A 22,810-nucleotide genomic window follows, 5' to 3' on the forward strand; every position below is an offset into this window, starting at 1 on the left:
CGATCGGACACACTGTACTTTGCAGCTATATCTGGTGTACCATACACTTCAGGCATGTGATCTAAAAGCTCCTTGGTGGCAAGGCGCCGGGGGTGGATGAGATCCGCCCTGAGATGCTGAAGGGGCCGGACATTGTTGGGCTGTCTTGGCTGGCACGTCTTTTCAATGTTGCATGGGGGTCGGGAACATTCCATTCCGGTCGTGAACCGTGGACCAGCTCTTTACACTCACAAGTCCTGGGAGTTTGCCCAACCAGTCTACATGTGCTTTGAGAACTTGGACTTGGAGAAGGCTTTTGTCCGGGTCCCTCTGGGGTTTTTGTGGGCGTGCTGCGGGAGTATGGGGTGCTGTACTCGTTGCAATGGACTACCCGGTCTGTGTACGCCTGCAGTAAGAGCTGTGTTCGCATTCGTGGCATTAAGTCAGATTCGTTCTCGGTGGATGTTGGACAGGATATCTAGGCGCAGCCGGGGGATGGAAAACGGCGGGTTTGGGGCTCTCAGGATTGCTTTCAGATGATGTGGTCCTGTTGGCCTCCTCGCACCGTGACCTCCAGCATTCATTGGGGCGTTTTGCAGCCGAGTGCGAAGCGGCGGGGATGAGAGTCAGCCCCTCCAAATCTGAGGCCATGGTGCTCTGCCGGAAACCAGTGGATTTCTACCTCCAGGTGGGGACAGAGTGCCTACCATAAGTGAAGTATCTCAGCGTCTTGTTCATGAGTGAGGGTAAGATGGAGCGGGAGATCGACAGACTGATTGGTGCGGCTGCAGCAGTAAAACAGGCGCTGCACCGGACCATCTTGGTGAAGAGGGAACTGAGTCGGAAGGCAAATCTATCAATTTACTGGTCGGTCTACGTTCCAACCCTCACCTACTCTGGGTCGTGAGCGAAAAGAACGAGGCCGCGGATTCAAGCGAGTTTCCTCCGTAGGGTGGCTGGGCTCAGCCTTAGAGATAGGGTAATGAGCTCGGACATCATGAGGGAACTTGGGGTTGAGGCTCTACTCCTTTGTGTCAAAAGGAGTCAGCTGAGGTGGTTCAGGCATCTAATTCGGATGCCTCCTGAACGCCTCCCAGGTTTGACCCAGGAGACACTGGAGTGATTATATCTCGCAGCTGGCCTGGGAAAGCCTCGGGATCCCCCAGAATGAGCTAGCGAATGTTGCGGGTGAGAGGGAAGTCTGGATCAGCCTGTTGGGTCTGCTGCCACCACCAGCCCGACCCCGGACTAAGCGGCTGAAAATGGATGGATGGAACTTAAGATATTTCACTAAATTTAGTAGAAATAAAGGCCAGTGATCATACTGTAATAGTGATCATACTGTAATAGTGATCATGCTGTAGTAGTGATCATACTGTAGTAGTGATCATGCTGTAGTAGTGACCATGTGTGACTATGATGTAGTGGTGTGATCATACTTTAGTAAAGGCTTTAAGAGCTGAGCTGAACTAGATGTAAGAGTTAAAGGTAAAACGATTTAAGGATTTAAAAGAAACTAATTATTTTATTTCTCACCTTGGATTTCTTCATGGGCCCGATATTTGTGCAATGTTGCATTCACTTGTTTTCCGACACGTTGTGAACACAGGTTACCAGCTTTTTCTGATTGAATCAGTCTTCACTGTAGCATCGTGATCAGTATCTGTTCACCTGCACATATATTCTCAGGGAGCGAGCATCTTAACAGCGGACTGCGGGTTGTGTCCCTGGGTGGCAGACAAAAAGAAATAGAGTTTCTGTCTCTCAAAGAAAGGAGAGAGACATGAAAGACGGAGCAGCAGGAAAGGAGATGAGGAGATCTGAACAGAGGAGGGAAACAACAGGGGTGTGGAGGGAGGGAGAGGGGAAGAGCAAGAGTGTGGAAAAATCAATGCCTGTAAAATAAAAGAGTCAAGGCAAGAAGATAGAAACTTCTCAGTGGTTCGAGTGACAGAGTGATATGCTGCTTGTTTCTTGATTTAACTTTTTCTACTGCTATTGATTGCTTTTATTGCTGAATGGCCTTGTGAGTGTACAGATACCTAAACCAAATCAGATTGCTTCTACCTCTTCAGATAAAATAAATTAAAAACATTTGGACAAAAGCCATCATATTTACAGGCCATCGTGCATTATTTTGGATTGCACTCACTCTGCTTCCATTTTGACCTGCCAGCCCAACTTATATCAGAGTTGGGACTGTGAAATTACTGAGCACCTTTTCTTTTTCCCCCAATATTGGGACTTCAGTGTTGTACTCTTTTGTGTTATACTATATTGTATAGTGAGGCACTTGTGACTATGGAAGCCGCAAAAAATATGGGTACAGTTAAGAAATTACTAATGGATCTTCTCCTGTATTATTCCTCCCACAGTCTAAAAGCATGCAACTTGGGTTGATGACTCAATTGCTCAAAGATGTGAATGGTTGCTTCGCTCCTTGGGTCAGCCTTGTGATTGACTGGCACGGCTGCCCTTTAAAGGATAAGTGCGTTTAGCTAATGGGTGGATATATTTCTAAACAAAATAAAATAAAATAAAGTGGAAAATGTCATGGTAGACTCTGTCCACAGTTGCAAGAGAGGAAACTAGTTTACAGTCATTCTCCATTTAAAAAATACAGATCTTTTGGGGAGCAGAACAAAGTCTTTAATTTAACAAGATTCTATGAGAACAGAAGTCCAAGTCAGTATACAGTAAAAATCTACACAAATTAGAAGGTAAAAGAATGATCAAATGATCAAATAATGGATTCAACTGTCAAAGTGTCAAAAACATTACCTTTATTTCATTTTATGATATAATGAGACAGGAAGCACAGGAAGAGGGGCTGATGATATGCAACAATGATCCCAACCGGACTTATACCAGCAACAAGGTGATATGCGTCCACCACTTCACTACCAGAACAGCCACAAATACAATAACTTTAACTATTGCTTTTATTATATGTGACCATGAGCACATAGTCCCAAACTATCAATAATCCACCAGAAGACCCTTCAGCTTCAACTGTGGAATGTGTTTCAATCATGCTGTTATGCAAACTTTACTGCCCTTTTCAAAAACATTTGTAAAATGTCATGGAAAAATTGCAGAGGCAGGCAGCCCAAGCGATGAGCTCTGTTGGAAGCAGACACTCTCATTAAAAAGGTATAGTGGTACAGGGACACAGCTTGTTGCTTCAGGTACTCTTCAACTCAGTATTAACTGGAGGACTGAGGTCTAGAGGCAGTGAATGTTTCATCTCCCTGCTCCATAGCTCTAAATTCACTTCAATGCATGCCATAAGGTTAATTCAGATTAACCCGCTGAGGCTGATTTGTTGACCAATTGGGCCATCGCGGATTAAGCATGTGTAACTTCATGTTGGACTTTTGATGGCTTGTTCGGTCAAGAATAAAACTAATGTCCCCAGTTTGAAACTCATGCTGACTAATTAGTCTTTTTTCTTTTTATGTTGACATTTACAATCTAACTGTTAATTAGTGTGCCCAAATTGAGTTCTTTGAAAAAGTAAATGCAGTTTAGCAGTAGCAAAGAGAAGAGCCATGAAGTCTGACTCAGTAGTGTTTGTTAAAGTTGGCTAACATTAGCCATAAGCTCTTGGTCACACCAGACCACACACAACTATTGCAGCAACACCCCTGAGAATTCAGCAACGATTAGTTTAATTGCTTTAATTAACTTTTCATTTGTAAGATAAATAATGTTTTAATTTAGATTTCAAAAGGTAGTCTTGCCTTAAGGTTAGAATTGATCTGGTTTGGTTCAATAATAATAACTATGTCAAAGTCTACTAAACCATTTTGTGGGTGCGTGGCCCAGGCTCTCGGCCCAGACTGAGCCAAACTGTGGAGCAAACCGTTCTGATGCCAATTCTGTATCAAATGAACAGTAAATAAAACATGTCCAGGTGACTCAGGGCACAAAGCCTTATACAGTATATTATGATATGCTATGTTTACTCTCCGTTGGTCTCTGGCTCTCTGGCTCGCTGTTCTCCACTCTGTTCTCCGTTTTTTTCTCTCAAACAGCTCAGATGGGAGTCAGTTGAGAGTGAGTCACTGCCCAGAGCAAAGGCGTTCAGATTTCCCTTGGTCATGTTCACAGGTGAGGGTAAAATGGAGCGTGAGATCCACAGGCGGTTCAGAAACTCTGACCAGTCCATCTACTTTCCGCCCCACACCTATGCTCATGAGCTTTGGGTAGTGACCGGAATAATAAGATTGCGGATACAAGCGGTCAAAATTAGCTTCCTTCGTATGGTGGCTGGGCTTAGCCTGCTGCTCCTTTGCGTCAAAAGGGGCCAGGTGAGGCATTATGGGCATCTGGATGCCTCCTGGACACCTCTTTTGAGTTTTATTTTTCCGGGCACATCGAGCTGGAAAGAGGCCCCGCGGGTTGGACCTAGAACACGCTGAAGGGATTTTACATCTCACCTGGCCTGGGAACACCTCGGGGTTCCCAAAGAATAGCTGGAAAGCATTGCTGGGGAGAGGTGTGTCTTGACAAGCCCTGGATAAGTGGAAAGATGATAGATGGGGGAACAAATCTTCAAATATAGTCAATGAAAGTATGAATCAAGATTGCACTTATATCTTTTATATCAACAGTAGGTCGGCTCAGTAGTTTAGCCTTCTTTAGCACATGGTTTTCCTGATTATGTCTCATCCTTTTCATTAGCCCTGTTTTCAGCAGCAGCAGGCAGCTAACAAGTGAGACGAAACAACTTTATAAGGCCACACGTTTGTGTTATGTGAAGCTTTTGGCAGCCAAAATCACTAATTAATGCTGCTTTGAAATCTTAAGAGACCATATCAGCCATTGGAACTTGTTCTGTGGAAGTACATTTTGTTTTCTTGTTTCTTTTGTACTGTCTTCACAAAAAGGCCAAAAACATGAGACCATTTATTATGGAAAAATCAAATCAACCAGTTTTATATGCTGCATTAGCTGCAGCCAGGAAGCACAGCTTGTCGTTAAAATACATTTTATCACATTCTGTTTGAGCGCCATGTGCTAAGAAGCTGGAGTTACGATAAAGCCATTTTTTCTCCACTTAAGAATCCTCCCATGTATGTCATCTATTTTTATCTTGTTTCCTTTTCTTATTTCTCCTTGTTTTACCTTCTTAATTTATTGTTTCTCCGTTTGTTCCAGTTTCACTGGCTTGGCTTCATCAAAACATGTCTGTGCTTTGTATATATTCAGCCCTCGGTAATCTGTTGTTTGGCTCCTCCCTTATCTGGCAGCAAGAAAAAAATCATTGGCACATTATGCATTTTCATCAGTCATCAGTAATTTTGAACTAGTGAAGGGCAACTTTCAGCCAAGAGGATTTTTTTATTTTTATTAATCAGCTCCCCGGGAATTTTGGTGTCCATGTCTTTGTCCCTTTTTTTTGCTGCTTCTTATCACTCGCCTTGATGCGTCTTTCCCACCATGTGTTCCTCCCAGTGGAGAGCGCTTCAGTATGCCTGAGGCAGCTGCAGGCATCGAGTGAGGGGGGCTGGCATAGTACAGTTACAGTGTGTTTGTGTGTGTGTGTGTGTGTGTGTGTGCATGCTGATTTAGGGGATTGAGACCACAGGTAACAGGGAGGGAGATGAATCAAGAGATGGTTTGAAAGTTAAAGGGTGGGAGCGAGGGAGAGTGTTGACATGGCATCATTGGACTGTGAAAGAATTTAATTCCCTGTATCGGCATTCTGTCATCTGTTTCCATGCCAACAACGATACAAATTATCTAGGAAAGAGAGAAAAAAGGAAAAAAATGTGTACTGCAAGAGCAAACCCTTAAAGATTGACTCCCTGGGATGAGAAGGGAAGGAGGAGGGAGATTGGGATGATGTGGATGGAGTAGCTGTGGGAGAAAAGCCGATGTTTCATGTGGAAGCCTGCAGATACAGGAAAGACCCTCCCCTCTCTCTTTCCCTCTTCATCTATCCTCTGTCTGAGGCAGCGGAAGAGAAACCGCATCCATTTCATCATGCCTGCCCTCACAGAAACCCTCAGCATTGTGCGCGGCCTCGCCTCCCTTTGCCACACCGCCTCTCAAGTGTTGATAAATTGCCACCAACTGCCTCATTTTTCACCAACGTCGCCTCATCGTCAAACACATACGCACTGACACAAAACCCCTGTGCACTCCTCAGTGATAACAAGAACAATCGCTGAGCCTCAGGAATGAGAGATGGGAAGAGAGAGGGAAGGTGGGTGTATAAGTGGGTGGGGTCTGAGACTGGGCAGATGGAGAAAACGAGCAGCAGCAAACATTGCTTCATTTACTTTTTGACAGACCGGTAGATACAGTTTCCCAATGGCAAAATAACTGTATGCTGAAGAAGAAGAGCTCATCGGTTTTATTTCAGTTGAATAAAGTTAAAACACATGTTCAATTGGCTACACTGACAGATATATGTTTCTTCAGGAGGATTTCACTAAACATAAAGGAGTCATGCTGAGACTCGGGTATGAAAAGGTGGGAAGCAAGAGTGTTACAAATTAATCCCTTTAGCTACCGATAGGAAGTGGAAACTGTTCCCACCAGCACCCCGTCACCATGATGCAGCCTTGACTTTAAATCACACTATGAGGCAGCTGTGTCACAAGAGTCACGCCATAGATGGATATGGCATACTACTGTGTTGAAAAAATCCATTTAAATATTTGATGTCCATTTTAAAGAATTGCATAAACAAATTTGTATTTGAGTAAACTGCCTTAATAACGGAAACCAAGTTTTCACGGTCGAAATAAAGTTGATGCGCTTAAAGGATTATATATATATATATATATATTATATCTCTTTTCATTTACCGTGTTCAAGTAATATAAGGTGATTCAGAAATGGCAGTACTGATGGTCAGGAATGTTTATTTACGCGGTGGATCCTCCAGAAAAAAGTTTGGGAAACACCGGGTTAGTTTTGTATCTGTTTCTGAACTTCAACTTCATGTGCTCTGCTTGCTGGCAGATTACAGCCATGCAAGCAGTTTATGTAAACCATAGACGTATAATATATTGACATGGTCTCCGTGACACCACCCATAGGTTTCTTAAGAGCTTAAGAAGTGGATGGCTCCGCCATATTGGCAGTGCCTAACTCCTGGTTAATCCAAAAACAGGCAAAGAGGGGGATTGTCAGTGGAGCTGAGGCGGTTTGGGTGATGCAGCAGAGCAGACAGCTAGCAGCTAGCGACCTGTGATGGCACCCACCTGTCACTCAAAGTGGCCACACCCTAATTCTGACTAATTTTAAGCCTCAATATAACTTAAACTGGTCAATTATATAAAAGATTAGCTATAGAGGCCTAACCCATGTTGTGTACCAACATCTTTATTTCTGCTGCTAAATCGGGTTTGGGGGTCTGTGGGGATTGACTTGCTTTTGGAGCCAAGCTTAAGTGGCCATTTGAGGAACTGCAGTTGTTGGCACTTATGTGTTGGCTTTGTCTCTCAGCACCGAGGGTTGCCACTTAATAAAAATGTGTCTTAATTCTCATTTCTATTTGTTGGTGACATTTCCAAAGTTCACTTACAATTGGCTTGACAATGAAACACAGCTAGTAACATCACTACAGCAGGAGACGGGTCTGTAGATGACTCAAGCTGTAGAATGTTTCTCAAAGGGATTTTATGTTATTTCAGTCTTCAACAAACTGGCTGTGATTATCTGTTTAGCTATTATTGCTCAGTCCCTCATAGGGATATCACGAGAACTGATAATTTGATACCAAGTTGATGCCAAAATTCTGAAAGTGTAACTGTACTCTACGGTACCATTGTTGCCTTTTTATTTAACCTCCATTAAAAGAATAGTTCATCTCTTAGACCCAGGTATTAGGCTTAGAGACTAATGGTGTAGCCTACCGCCTTCATAGAATACATACATTGTGAGCAAGAACTCTGTTTTGAAATCGGCAGAAGGAGAGCTAGTTAATGTCAGTTGTTAGTGGCCGGTGGGCAGCACAGTCCTGCTTGGATAATTAACTGAGCTCACAACCAAAAGGTTGCATTGAGTTATATTATGAGTTATATGATATTGAATTATATGATGTGTTCAAGCTCTATTCAGTGGAGGTAAATTATCACATTATAATGTGTTCAAATGTAATCTTGTAAAATGTCGTTTTTGGAAAGAAACTTGAGGCGCTTTATTAATAATACATTTACAAAAAAACTGTATGCAAACGGTAATAAAGGAGTGGATGTTGATGTATGGTTTGTAACCGTGGTTTCTGAAGGTTTCTCCTTCTGCTAGTCCTTCCCACTAACTTCCATCATGACATACAGTTATGTTCAATGTCGTGTTACTGTGGCATAAAGGTTAGCCTCAGTTGCAACAGAATGATGATGTAATTGGAGTAAATGTATATTGGAGTAAGGTGAATTTTTGCAAGGTTAAATCCAAACAGAAGCGCTGTGTGTCTCTTAAACTGACAAGATGTGTCTCCGACGACGGTGTATCTCCACCGTTGTCAGCAGGGTCTTGTTCTTTTTGACATGTGTGATTGATAGATGACCGGGCCGACACTGCCTGGCACTTGAGTTATAACAACAGGTGAGCTGCTGCAATACCAGACAAATGGCCTTGTGGCCTGTGTCCACAAACTTGTACTTCTTACATGCCCTCGCTTTAAACCAGAAAATCAATGGGACCTTTTTTTCTGTGAGGCTTCTAAAGATAAATCAATTGAGGCCGATCTATTGTAATAAGGACGCGTCATCCTTGGACGAGGCAAAGGAGATGCTGCGAACATCAGTTATTAGATTTTTCTGCAAGAAGAGAGTCTCAGCATTCAGCGCCAGGGCTTTTGTTTTCATTGAGTGGCTGTTATGTGAAGTACACCCCTGCCTAGTAACTCCATCGTTGCTGCCAGCAGGCCACTGCGCTCTAGCTTTAGTCAGCAGCGATGCTCGGCTTCGTCAGGAGTGGGATTAACGTTCTCAGAAGCCTTTCCCACTGGCTGGAGAGTTTAGCCATTAATGAAATTCCCACCAGCTTAGTTGTGTAAAACGTGACCAGATGTCAATTGTATCCAATGCGTGTTAAATTAATTGTTATAGTAACTGATGGTATGTACGGTGTAACAAAAGGTACACAGTCTGTTTGTGGACACGAAATCCTCAACACTTTATTTCAGAGCAGGATGTCCCCATTGCAGGATTTACCTGCTGGGGCGCCGTGGGGCAAAAATAGGCTCCCGGGCTCTGGTGTCCTTTGTGAGAAAAGTTAAGAGGCTAGATCTTTGTACATTTACGCTACTCAAGTATTGTACTTAAATACAATTTTAAGGTACTTCTACTTGAGTAGAAGCACTGGGGAGAGTCCTCTGGGTTCAGGGGATCTTGTTCCTCCACACTCGGTCAGAACCCCCAAAGCGAGCTGCCACAGTCTCTGTAACTAATGGGAAACATTGTGTACAGTATTCCTATGATGAAATATTACATGACTCCAGGTTTGTCATTTCTTAATTTGATTGAACACAAAGTAATCTAAGGATATACCACATTTAAGCACTAAACAGAAATAAAGGACATCTTAAAAGTACATTTTGACACTTGGATCGTCTTCAAGATGTGACCTCAAGACCAGGTGATAAAGTAGGACCTACCTTAAGGGCTTTATCATGGTTATTGGTATTGTGCCTCAGTGGTGTGTTTCCCAAACAAAGTTTGGTACACCAGTTGCTTCACAATGAAACTGGCTTCTGGAAGTCCGGCGCACCCAGGAAGTTGCCCATGTTGCCTTATTGGTAATCCAGCCTTGAAGATCTCCACAGATGATGATTACATCTGGTGAAATTGGTTCCCACCTTCATCATGATTTGGGTTACCTCCAGGCCTTTTCCTCAAGTACCACCCTCAGGAAAACTTAAAACTTAACTATAATTCCACTACTAGTTATATGATGTTTATGTCATTCCCCTAATGAACACTAAGGTCCCAATGCACTGTTAGCAAGATACGAGTCTGTGTTGATACTGGGAAATCTTCCAATCTCCCTCAGACTGCTTTGTATTTCCAGGTCTTTCAAAATAGTCAGAACTCAGTTCATTAGGATTGCTCAGGATTCTTCAAAGCCCTGTTTCTGCATTTGCTCCATGAGAAGTAATCAGATTCTCTTTTAAACTCACAGGCTCATTCACATTAATGTTGTCTTAAGATCTCAGAAAAAATAATAACTGGAAAGATGATTTGTTTTAACTGTGTATGTTTGTAGAGGTGTGTATTTGTGCAAATTGATTAGAGTTAGTGGATGCTGATGAATATTAATAATCCTACAGAGAGCATTTGATAGACATCTGCCCATAGCACTTTAACAGAGTGAACTGAGCCAATACTCTGAATATGTTTGTCTATTTCTCTGGTATTCAAGTTTCTGTCTCGTAGAGGTTTGCTCAACTAGTCGAGTAGTCGAGTATTAAAATCACTCGTCTGCACTGAGGCCAGTGGTCCCCAGATTTATAGTTGTTGTAAACACGTTAATTTCCTTTTTTTGTGCTATTTTTATAACAAATCTGCCTATAATATTGCCTTATTTATCAGTATTATAAGCTTTGCCTGGAATTAAATGGATCACTGTTGGATCTATGACAAAGCATGATTCAATTCATTTCAATTCAGTTTTAGTTGCATAGGCCAATATCACAAATGTGTACATTGGACATTATCTGTTCTTATGGCCACAACTAAGTTTTTACTGCAGTAAAAAAATATTACATTAATAGCACATTAGCTTTATGTTGACTAATCTACTGCTTCAAAAAATATAATTGAACAGTCAAGTGAAAGGCTAATAAATATATTTGGAATCTGGTCAGAACAAGGCAGTGGTGCATTGGACTAATGACCTCAGTATGACCTAGGAAGCACTTTGTCTCACTATTTTGAAATCTGCACTTGCTTTTCTTCTATTCTGGCAACCTATCTAACTTAACTGTCCATCATATTTATCCATAGACACACCCACACACTTCATTGTGCTCTCTCCCTCTTCCCTCTGCACATACAGTACACACGCTTATGGCCACAAACACTCATGATAACCCCATAGAAAATAAAGGATGCAGCGCACAGCAGGTTGAATCAAGCCCTGGAAGAATCACATGCTGATCTGCAGTATCAGCCTCTCATCTCACCCTGCCATCAGTAGTGCCAGTGTCATTATTATCCCCCTCACACGTGTGCTCATTCACTCACCTTTCACTCTTTGTATGTGTGCGCTCACGGGTATGTTGTTTTTTATGTGCCACTCACTCATTACTGGAGGAACACTAGCAACTCCTACTCACAAAGACCTCCCCTCACTCACTCGCATAATTACTCACTGCAAAGAGCCAACAGCCTCTGGACTCTTTCACCGCAGCCCTCCATAATGCCTCGTCTCCCAGGCCATTCATAAGCATTAATGTGCATATTGGTGACACTGGTGCAGTGTAGGTCGACATGAGTGGCGCAGGCTTGTATCGCCTGCGAGTTTCCCGAAGATACTACATCCAATTCCATGCATCACACCCACCTCAGCTCATTTGCATCGGAGTAATATGGTGTTTTACTACAGGCAAGGCAAGAGTGTGATTTACTGGTGAGATGAGCAGTGAATCAGTGTTGTTGATATTTGACTTAAAACTCAAATCTCACACAAGTGTGTTTATTTTTTCTCAGTGCATGCAAACATAGTTTAGTTATAGAGCATATTACTGTGCACAATGATGAATCTTGTCTGCTGAGAAAGCAGTGGTGCAGATTGTATTCTTTATGTCAATTATCTTCACTGACGGGGTTTAACAAAGGGATCCTCCATCTCGTCACCTCCCCCTCCTCCTCGATCCACCCTTTGGTGTCGAGTGCACTTTAATGTCAGGCAGCTTCAAACATTCTTTCTTTTTTTCTGATGTTCTAATCCCATCTGCCTTTCTCTCATTCTGAACATCTCTTTATTCTTCCTTCATTTTCCTCTCTTCCTCCACCTTTGTTTACTCCTCCTGTCATCACACCTTGCTCTTTTTTGGACACCTGCCCCTCCCTTCCTCCCTTTCTCATCGCTCCCCTGTCCCGGCCATCTTCCTCCACTCCATCACCTTCTCACTCTGGTACACAGCTGTCAGACATGGCAGTGAATCGTATCACACTGGACCAATCAGAATTCAGTATGAGGGGGCATCTTTTCAATGCAATGTGGCTTGTCGTAAACAGTTGCTTTGGAGCAGAAACCAGGGAGAGATTGACAGACAGGCAGGTAAGGGGTAACAGTGACTCAACTTCTCACTGTCACTTTTCTTTCTGCTCAGAAGTCCTGATTAGTCAGGATGCTGTCGGTGTTGTTAAAGGGGCAGTAGAGTCAAATGAGACTGGCTGCATCTCAATTTACAGAAGCAGTATTTAAAGAAATCAACCTGATAACGTTTAGTTCATTGAGCAGTACATGGTGTGATCCTTTTCCGTCTGAACCTCTGACATATTACATAAATATGCATCCTTGTCCAAACCATCACAATAGCAGACTGTTCCTTTTCACTTCCACTGGTTGAAGAGAAGGCATTATTATATCATGCTAACATAATTCTGTTGGGTAAGAAGCCAGTGGGTTGATGTCAACACTGCCAAAAACACTTGCCTTTAGTTTGGTGTGTCAGTGTGAAATATTGTACACTGTCTTAAGGACTGTGTAATGTATGCATTACTACAACTACTCATACTGCTGCTACTGCTGCTTCTGTTACTATTACAGCTACACCCACTCTTGCTATCACTACTAAATCTACTGCAACTACAATACAACAGTCTGCCTCACTCTCCCCTCCCTCCAGCAACCCCAGCAATACGGCTGTGGCCTCCAGCAGCGTGGTTGTTTTTGCGTATTGATGGTGTAACCAAAATACGTACTTTATAAACAGATTATATACATTCAATGTAAAATATGTGTACCTTATGCAGGAATTGCGTTGTACTTTATTACTTTTACTTTAATTTATTTACTATTACTTACTGCTCCTATAAATGTCTGTCATAAATATTAGGCAAAAGTGTCAGTTCCTTTAAATTGTGTTGTGGATGTCATGTTGAATCATGAAGGCACAATTTCTTAAAAACTCACGCTCTGATCTTGACTTGTTGCCTGTCACAACACTGCAGTTGCCCATAAATTGAGGTGTTTCTGTCCTTTTCCTCTCCAGAAATAGATCAGCAGTTTGCGTAGGTAGCGAGCATCTCCTGAGGACCGACTCGATGCCAGGTGTGTCTGTCCCTGTCACCCTGCCATGTCCTAATCAGTCAGGTCACTGCTAACGTCACACCCTGTAAGTCGGGGACCTGATGCTGCATCTGATATACTCATAAATTCCATTTCTTTAAGGTTGACGTCTTAGTGGTCCCCTCACTTTAATTTGCATGCTTAGCTAATCCAAAGATGTAACAAATCAAGAGTTTTCTTCATACAAATATTTTGTTTTTTGGGAAAGTAAGATGACCGCTGTTGAAAAATCTATTAAAATAAAAGGTGCGTGTGAATATGAGACCAAACCAGCCGCCTGCATTTTTATGAGATTCTGTTTCATCAGACTGCTCTCAGATGAAGCCATGAAAGAATATAGATCGCAGAAGAAACTCACTGTGAGTCGGGTTAAATCAACTTATTTGGTTAGTTGAAGGTTGAATAAAATAAAAGTGAACTTTGATGAAATCAGAAAAGTCTTGGATTTGTGTGAAATTAAAAGACCTTAAGGGCAAACCCTGGTGTGTGTGCACATTTGTTTTAAAGATTTATATGAATCCACCAACTCAGACACACAATTGCAGAGATGCACAATACACATACATGTTATTTTAACCCCAGATAAAAACCCAGATTTTAACCCCAGATAAAACCCTCAGTGCGTATCCAAACAAAATTCCATTTAATATTCCGATGTGCAGCAGAGCGACAGTTTGGTTTGCACATATATTATGTATGTTCCATGTCGTTAAATAGTAATTATTTGTGTATGAAATTTATAAGGAGTAAAAACAACGCTAATTATTATTTGGGGCTTTTTGATACTTCTTTAAAGCAACAGCATTCAGGAAATACACAAATATATTCAGTGACTTACCCAGAGTTATATTAGAAAATTGATACCACTCATGTCTGTTAGTTATTAGCCCGTCCTCACTCCTAACTCATCAAATATCGACATTTGGTCAGTGCCCCTCAACTTGTGATACGAATGTATGCATTCATAGAGATAGCCAAGAAAATATGCAATCTAATGTATAATAATGTAAAGTGAGCAGCCAGCAAAATACTTGAAGTGTATATGAAGTATCTCTATCTAAATGTTTGGTATAAACTTCTGATTCTTAAAAGTACTGTTTTATTTGTATCTGTCCACTGTGGCAGTGCAGTTGCATAGTCAACATTATCACTTTTACTGTAACAGTCTTCAAAAGATTAGTGTATTGCATTATGTTTTTGTTATTTTCCTTCACCTTTTACTTGTACATAAAACTGAATCCAGGAAACCTCATCTGTGTCAGTGAAAACAGCTCTGCACCTCTGGTCTGCTGACAATGTCTGAAAAGGTTCCCTGGCCTCTCTCTGCACTGCTGAATTCTCTCTCACACACACACACACGTGCACGCACACACACGCGCACACACACACAAGGACCATAAAGGCTAGCCTTCGCATTGCACATCAGGGCCCGTTTCGTCTCTCTCACACACAGTGACACCATCCACCGTGATTCATCTCTCTGGCAGTATGAAGTGTAAAGGAGATTATTACCAGTGAAGGGCTCAGCCCCCCTGAAGATCTACTGCTCTCCCTTCTGCCCTGCAGAGGAAATGGGAAAATATTGCTAATGTTTACCGCCCCGTGAGCATGTGTGTAGGTTCATGTTATGTGCACTAGTAATGTCTGAAGCCTGACCAGCATTGCTAAGCAGTTTCCAGGCCTGCTTACCATCTAGAAATGTGCTGACTTTAGGGGGTTTTGTGTTCAAATGTTTCCGTATGCATGCATTTGCAGAAGTACCTGTGTGTGTTTATGTGACCATGGGTGTGTCATCATGTGTACATTTTGTTTTGCACATCAATAAATCTAGTAGCCATCTGTTGTTGAGGCCTGTACGGTATGTTGCACAGTGTATTGTTGTGTTTCCTTCTTCTGTTTAAAATAGGACTGAGGCTCATTTAAAATGACCAAACAAAGAGTGACCTAGTGATTTTGTCCTAATCAGTAACGGCTGTGGTGAGCAGGGTCGTCCTTTAATCAGAAGATTGGCAGAACGATCCCCGGCTCCACTAGTCCATGTCAATGTGTCCTTGGGCAAGCCACTTGCTCAAATTGCTCCTCCGTATAGTTAATGTTGTATGATTGTTAGTTAGTCCTGATGGGGCTAAGGTGGTACCTTGCACGGTAGCACCTGCCATCAGTGTATGAATAGGTGTGAATGGGTGAATAATGACAAGCAGTGTTAAAGCAGCCCGTGTACCATTTACCATGTAACTGTGCTAAGTGACAGGACGGCTAACTAATATGCTAATCTAAATGAAAGCCTATTTGCACATATCATGTAAATTATCCTGTAGGTCACTCTCATTATTTCTTAATGAGTTGTAGGGAAGGGGCAACTAAATTAAAACTGTACACAGTACAGAAAAGTTGCCTTGATTGTAGTTAATGCATGCAGGTGGTGCAAGGAGGTATGTGTAGAAGCTCAACTCCTCTCACTTGTCCTCTTTCTGAGAGCTTTATGCCACAAAAGGATTTGCATAAATTCTTACAAATGACATCCGCCATGACACATTCCTTGTATGTGAAAACATACTTGGCAAAAAAAGATTCTGATTCTGATGTCTAAGACACGAAAACTAATGCAAGTCACCATCTCAAATTGATATAAAATCCCCATATTAGCACCCAAATGAGAAGTGTCATTGTGTAATTTGAAAGGACCATAAAGGCTTTGTAACAAAGCAGCCATATATTAAAATAAAAAAATAAACATCCATCCATTGTCTTATCTTCAGAGGGTTGAAGGGGCAGGAACCGGACCCTCGTAGCTGACATTTGGTGAGAGGCTTGGCTCGGCCTGGACAGGTCGCCAGTCAATCACAGGGCTGGCCCATAGAAACAGACAGCCATTGACACTGTTAAATAAATACAAGTAAATTATTAGTTATTAATTAAAGCCATTCTAGTGGCTTTATGAGGCTGAACTTTGAACGCAAAGATCAGCAAGCTAACATGCTCCTAATGACAATATCTACATGTCGATGTTTAGCCTGACCAGCATTGCTAAGCAGTTTCCAGGCCTGCTTACCATCTAGAAATGTGCTGACTTTAGGGGGTTTTGTGTGCAAATGTTTCCGTATGCATGCATTTGCAGAAGTACCTGTGTGTGTTTATGTGACCATGGGTGTGTCATCATGTGTACATTTTTAGCAAGTATAATGTTTACCACTGTTACAATTTTATTTTAATTTTATTGTATAATTAGCACTAGACACAAAGTACATTTATGTTCAGTTTGTGATCAAATGTCTCTGCTACATATCCACCTCTAAAACTTCCTAAATCTGAAATCCTATTTCATCTCAGTTTATGTTGACATTGAGGATTTTTGGTATTACAGAAACAGGTTTCCTATGTCCAATTAGAAAAGAAAATCCTATTTTATTTTAGGATAGAAATTTGGCTATTGACAACAATTGAAAGGCTACTCAAACTGCATGATGATGCTTTACATTGTCCAGACCTTGTCTTAACAAGGTGTATATTGACTACTAAGACAATTCATTTTGATGTGCAGATCATTTATCAGATGCTTTGGTCCATGATAATAAGCTAGCTAGCCTGAGACACGTGAGAGATATTAAGCCTGTTCCATCTCGAGTAGCCTCCCGGTAGATTCTTCACATAGACACAGGCATGACAGGGCAAGTGATTAAAGGCTCAAACAGTCATAGTTAGGAGTTCGTCATGTAGAAAAGCAGAGTATTGATAAGAGTAGCTTGTTGAACTAACATTCTACAGATGACTCCCTACCTGAAGGCCACCGTAGGTCTCCAACACAATTGGAAAAGGAAGGCTGAGCTGAGGGATATTTAGTTGGTTGCAATCTGCATCACACCACTAGATGCCACTAAATCTTACACGCTGGGCCTTTAAGGGGAGCTCTACTTGGATAATCAGCGTGGTATGTTTGTAACATATTTCTTATTTCAGAAGTCACCTGTATCTCCAACATCAATATTTTGGGACTCAGTATATGTCCACCTCCTTCATCCATTAAGAAACAATAGGCCTGCCTTTTTGAGGAATGGTGCAATACGGCTTTAAACTGAGCTCACGGTGTGACAGTAGAGTAAGGACTGCAGCAAAAAACAAGACTAATGACTGACTCTGAACATGGCCTGCTAAATGCCACAAAGCATTTCATTTTCTATTGGCTGAATCCCTTGGGATTGAAAACACTCCTGGAAGAAACAAACATTCACATATATGTGTTTGTAAATACATAACACTTGATAGTTTCCCTGTTTATAAATTGAGTTTCATCCCTGCAGTACCACCGTCATGTATCATCATGTCTTATATCTAATTAGAAAAGATGCATAATAGCCTATTAGAGAAACACTCCCCAACTCTAATTGCCTGAGTCATAAGCTATCAAAGCCCCACTGTGCACTTTATTGGTTCCAAAACTCATAATTTGTCTTGTATTAACAATGAGCTTATAATAGGAACACACAATGTCAAAATGTGTCGGCGGAAGCACACGTGTAAAAGCCACGTGACACTGGGGATACTATACTATGTTACTATAAATACTGATAATTAATAAGAGAGACCAGATAGGACACTGGGGAAATTGAAATTGGAATGGATCACATTGACCTGTTTAACTTGTCAGTATGAATCTCACATAATTTTTTCTACACATTTAAAAGCAATGATTTGCAACATATAGTTTCTGAGCAAATGTAATACATTGGTTAGAACATATTTGAGTTAAAAAGCTAATATGAGTTATAAAGTTCCTTTATGAAATGTACAGATCTCTTAAACTAATTAAAAGACACTGGTTACAATAAACTGTAATTATCCTTAAATCCCGGCATTGAACTACCAGATCAAACTACTGAGTTGCATTGTCATACAAGGCATCCCGAAACTGCGATAATTAACCTTTTTCTACAAAGCTTTACACTTAAAACCATCAGCTCTGCACATAAAATCCCACCAGAAGAACTAATAATACCTGTCCACAATCGCCATCCATGAAATAGTGTGTCCATATCTTATAACTAAAATTAGATATAGACACCCTCCGGCTGCACAGGAGGACACAGCAGGGGCCTCATCTCCCTTCCTCTAAAACTGACCCTGAGTCAGCCTTATGTAATGTCCGCTCTCTTGCCATTACAACTCTATTACTCTGTCCCTTTATTGCCCATTCAGCACCTTGAACTGCACTGTGGCCGCCTGTAACATGATAATAGCTAGCAATCTCATTTTCCATATGGCTCTTTTTAAGAAATATTTATCCGTCTTTCTCACAAAATTCCTGATTCTAGTTTCTCCTCGCTGCTCTGCTGCTCAGTGTCGCTCTCTTCCAGTTTACTTGCTGTTGCTGATTGCCTTGGTAATGCACTGAATATATTCTGGGTGGCTTTTCAGCGTAAATTGCTTTGTGTTGTGTCGCTGTAGGGCCCAAACTAACTGGACTGGGGAGGCAGGCTGGGGCCTCCACTGTTTGGGGGGAAATAATGACGGAGGCTGCTAATGGGCCTCGCTGCTGGGCTTCAGGTTCTACTGCTACAACACAGAAATAGCTGTGGCACGACAGTATGATGTGTTCAGTACTTCTCTTGGTGTAAACTCACCTCTGAGTGAGGTTATTCTCACGGTTGTGTACAGAAGGCTAAGTCGTTTACCGGGGCAGAGGAGGAGAAGTCAGAACATGCAGGGTCGGCAAAGGTAAAAACAGTCGGAGGGGGAAACGCGGCAATGTCTGGTATAAGTGTGTGTGTGTGAGAGACTGGGGTTTAAATACTAAAGGGAGCTTAATGTGCTGATTAGATGAGTGAGAGATATGTCTGCGGTCGAAATGTCCTTTTTGGTTAGGAAGGTTCCTAACGGAGTGAAATGACCCGGAAGTATCTAAGTGGCCGCCATGATAAGTGCTGGTCGAATGCTCTAAATGCAAAGGAAAGGATCTTCCATGCTTCCTTATTTAGCATAGGAAACAGTGGACCTTCCTTTATGAAAGGAAAGAAGATGATGCCGCCCGACAGTTCCTTGCAGCGGCAACATTTAAAGTGATGTGTCATTCGGCCTCACAAGAACAAACAATCATGACCGACAAACACAGATCATGTAAATAAATGAATTGTCTGCATATTCTTATGAACAGATTATAATCTGCGTATAAACCATAACAACAAAGAGGGATATGAGACATTGTTAGTGGTAGAACAAATTTAATTCAGCATGTTTGAAACCGAACAATGAGACAACACTATAAGAACACAGAGCTTTTTTGTACTTAATTTGAGACCTTGTGCAAGCTGTAGAGGAGAACTCATACTACTCTTGCAGAAGCCTGTGTCCTCACAATGTTGCACTTTATTGTAACAGTGATGATTCTGTCAGAGCCAACAACACTTTAAATCAAAGTATTGCGCACTGCAAGGGTCCTCAGTGACAGAAGATGTGAATGTTCCCCTGGCTGGTAATGAAGGATATCTCACTTGATTACAACAGGTAAAACATTGTATACACTTCATAGATAAATAATAGCAGGGCTATACTATTTGAGAGAAGAGGATGCATTGTAACAATATCTGGGCATATTTGCCAAGATTGAGTGACATTAAAGAAGTAACCCATTTTCCTCTCATGTAGTTCCCCCTAAATTAACAGAGAGTGTACTTGAAAAAGGAATAGCACAGTGGAGGAGGATATTTTATGTTCTTCAGGGATTTGCAGCATGTTCCTGTGTAATATGTGAAATACGCAGCACCATAATAAGAGCTGTAAATGTTGTGGCTGGATGGGGCTCATTTTACACAGCTGAATCAAATCTTATTATTTTAATCCACTTAATAGGCTACCCTTTTGATTTACCTATACACGAAAAGCCTACATCAGAACGGTGCCTTTTCGCCTCTGATTGTTGAAAAAAAAGCATAGGTAGGACGCTTTATAAATGACTCAAGTCCTTCTCTGATGAGATTGGAGTGTTTTAGTTAGCATAATTCCTAGAAATTATATATACAGACTACAAATCCAGAAATGTGTGCCAAAGCAGAAAAAAGACCAGGAAATGTACTCACTGGAAACAAACCTGACACGTCTATTATTTGAAAGACTTAATCAGTCCTGTCTGATCACGGCTGGGTCTTCTTGGATCCTCTCAGGTATTACACATAATGTTAAGTAGGCCTGGGACCCGCTTTAATAGAAGACACCTTGACCCGATGAATCCGAAACCTGTACGGGTCCCAGGTTGTGTCTCAGGTCCTAGGGTTCAAGGGAACCACTGAAGACCTCTAATACAGATCTAGGCTGGATTTTGTGACTATCATTTACCTCACTTAAAAGGTGTTTGTATTTTTGTCTTTAAACACTGTATTTTAGATATATACAGTATATGACAATATTGTGTTTATTTTCATTGTATTAAATTGTTTGTTCTTTGTCTCCTCTTCTCTTGTTTCAGTTAAAAAAAGATGCAACGGCAGATCTCAAGAACTCTGAAGACCAGCAAGTACAGAAGACCTGTGTGTGTGTGTGTGTGTGTGTGCGTGTGCGTGTGCGTGTGCGTGTGCGTGTGCGTGCGCGTGCGTGTGTGTATGTCGGCCAATACTAAAACAACAAGACAGATTAAATCTTTTTTTTTTATGTACTCGCCCCATATTCAAACTGGATATGGGTCAGACCGGCTCTTTTTATACACTGTTCTCATTACATTTTTGGGTCACCCAGGTTTTTACACTGGGAACCTCGTGAATAAATCATAAATGTCCCTGGTATGCTTCAGAGTGCTGGTCATCTGTGAATATGTCTTGGTTGTGTGACTTGGGCTTCCTCTTAACTTTTACAATGAGCTGTATGGTAAAGGCAAACAAAATAACACAGGCAGTCCCAGGCCATAATGTGTCACTGAGTGTCTCTCTTTAAGTGAGTCAGACTTGGCAGAGGGCACCACTGTACCAGGCCGGTCCCAGCGAGGCAAGCGGAAAAGAAGGGCAGGGGGGAAGGGGCTTGACTCTGCAGGGATGGTGGCCAGGAATAGAAGTGGTCAGATGGGGCAGTACTGATCAGCAGGAGGGGTCAGCGATCAGCTGGTGGAGACCGCAGACTGGCCCCACGTCAGAGGGATGTACAGAGCGTAGGACACTCTGCAAATAATTTAAATACATTATGGAAAGATTGATGCTGCTAAAAGCACAAATGATGTTTGGTAACTGATGTGAAATAGACTACGAACACTCTAATCAGTCGTGTTTGCTCTAATTGACAATTGTTCTTAATGTGCAACTACCATCCATCATCAGATTCCTTATGAACATTTTAGCGTTATTCACAAGTCATACAAAGCTAATGAATAAGCAGTGTTGACACTACAGGATTCCAGCTCACTCGTCTGGCAGCTTCTTCCTCCTCTTCTGTTCTCTGTTTGCACCAGGAGTTTTACCGTCTGCAATCCCTCTATCTTCTCCTCCATCTCACCTTTTATTCTCTGACTTTCAGAGGCCCTGAGCAGTTGAAACTTTGGTGGACATCTTTGCTTTTGCTTCTTTTTTTTTTTAGAGCCTGAAGACTTTGACAGAGGGCAGCGATCCTGCTACCCTCCTCTGAAAGCTCTGGCTCTATTCTATCAGCAGCCTCTCTGTATCCTCCATGCTCTCCCTTGCAGGCTTTGTTTGGTTCACTATCAACTCTGACCTGCTTTTATCTTCTTGTTACACTGTTCTCAGCTTTATAATTGTTCTGTCCTTTCCCCATTAATTGAATTACATTGATTAGTGAAACAGAACAGAATGTGTAGGTATGGTTGCTTCTCTACATTATGTTACATATTGGACATTAAGACAAAAGAAGAGGCAGAATAAATAAATAATTAAGTTTGTTTTTTCAAGGGCAAAACAATATTTTGCCCTTGAAAAAAGAGTGAGGAGCAAGAAAGAGAACATTAGGGAGAAACTATAGAAAGCACTGGACCATTATTGTCTTTATTATGGGGAGCAGTGACATCTCCCCTTGATATCATCCCTAAACATCATAAGAAAAAGTCTGAAAGAATCAAAGAAATGCTTAGAAAATCAATAAGTTGAACTCTTGAAGCTTTGACAAGATGCTCCGCAGTGTGGATGCCCTTGAGACATTTCTCTGAGCAGATATGTTGCAAAACCGAACAAAAAGCAACTCTTTTGATTGGAGTCGACGAGCTCCAGAGAATGTACAGAAGAGTGTATTTCTGCATGAAGAACTTCTTTATCTCTCTGACGAGGTACGGTAGACTTGATCCTGCAATTCTCTTTCTTTGTGAATTAGCTTGTTGCTTGAAGTATTTCTGTATCAGTCTGTGATTTCTTACATTATACACCAGTGCCTGATAACCCCAAAACCACCCAAAAAATTAATGTATGATAATATATTATACAGCTAACTGGCTAACACTGGATAGCTAGTTCATGAACATGTCTCTGCAACTGTGCAACACCAACACAACAGAGATATAATCAAGGTACATCACAAACACAGGTGAACTATGTTAGGGTGGATCTTAACTTTGATTATTAACAGTTTAATTCATCAGAAGGGTTTTTTC

General features: G+C 41.6%; 1 protein-coding gene across 3 annotated transcripts in view; it reads left to right on the forward strand.

Moving 5' to 3' along the window:
• LOC117736655 (endonuclease V-like) overlaps positions 1-21,007 on the forward strand; it is a 48,237-nt gene extending 27,230 nt beyond the window's left edge. For 2 of the 3 annotated variants that reach the window (XM_034542136.1, XM_034542145.1), the window contains exon 8: positions 20,696-20,999. In XM_034542136.1, the coding sequence (XP_034398027.1) occupies positions 20,696-20,845 (150 nt within the window). In that variant the 3' untranslated portion in view covers positions 20,846-20,999. Of the gene's footprint in view, positions 1-20,695 lie in introns of all 3 variants that reach the window. The other variant, XM_034542154.1, reaches the window with a different exon arrangement.
• The last annotated feature ends 1,803 nt before the right edge of the window (positions 21,008-22,810 follow it).

This window comes from Cyclopterus lumpus, chromosome 1 (genome assembly GCF_009769545.1).
Source record: "Cyclopterus lumpus isolate fCycLum1 chromosome 1, fCycLum1.pri, whole genome shotgun sequence".
Classification (NCBI taxonomy): Eukaryota; Metazoa; Chordata; class Actinopteri; order Perciformes; family Cyclopteridae; genus Cyclopterus; species Cyclopterus lumpus.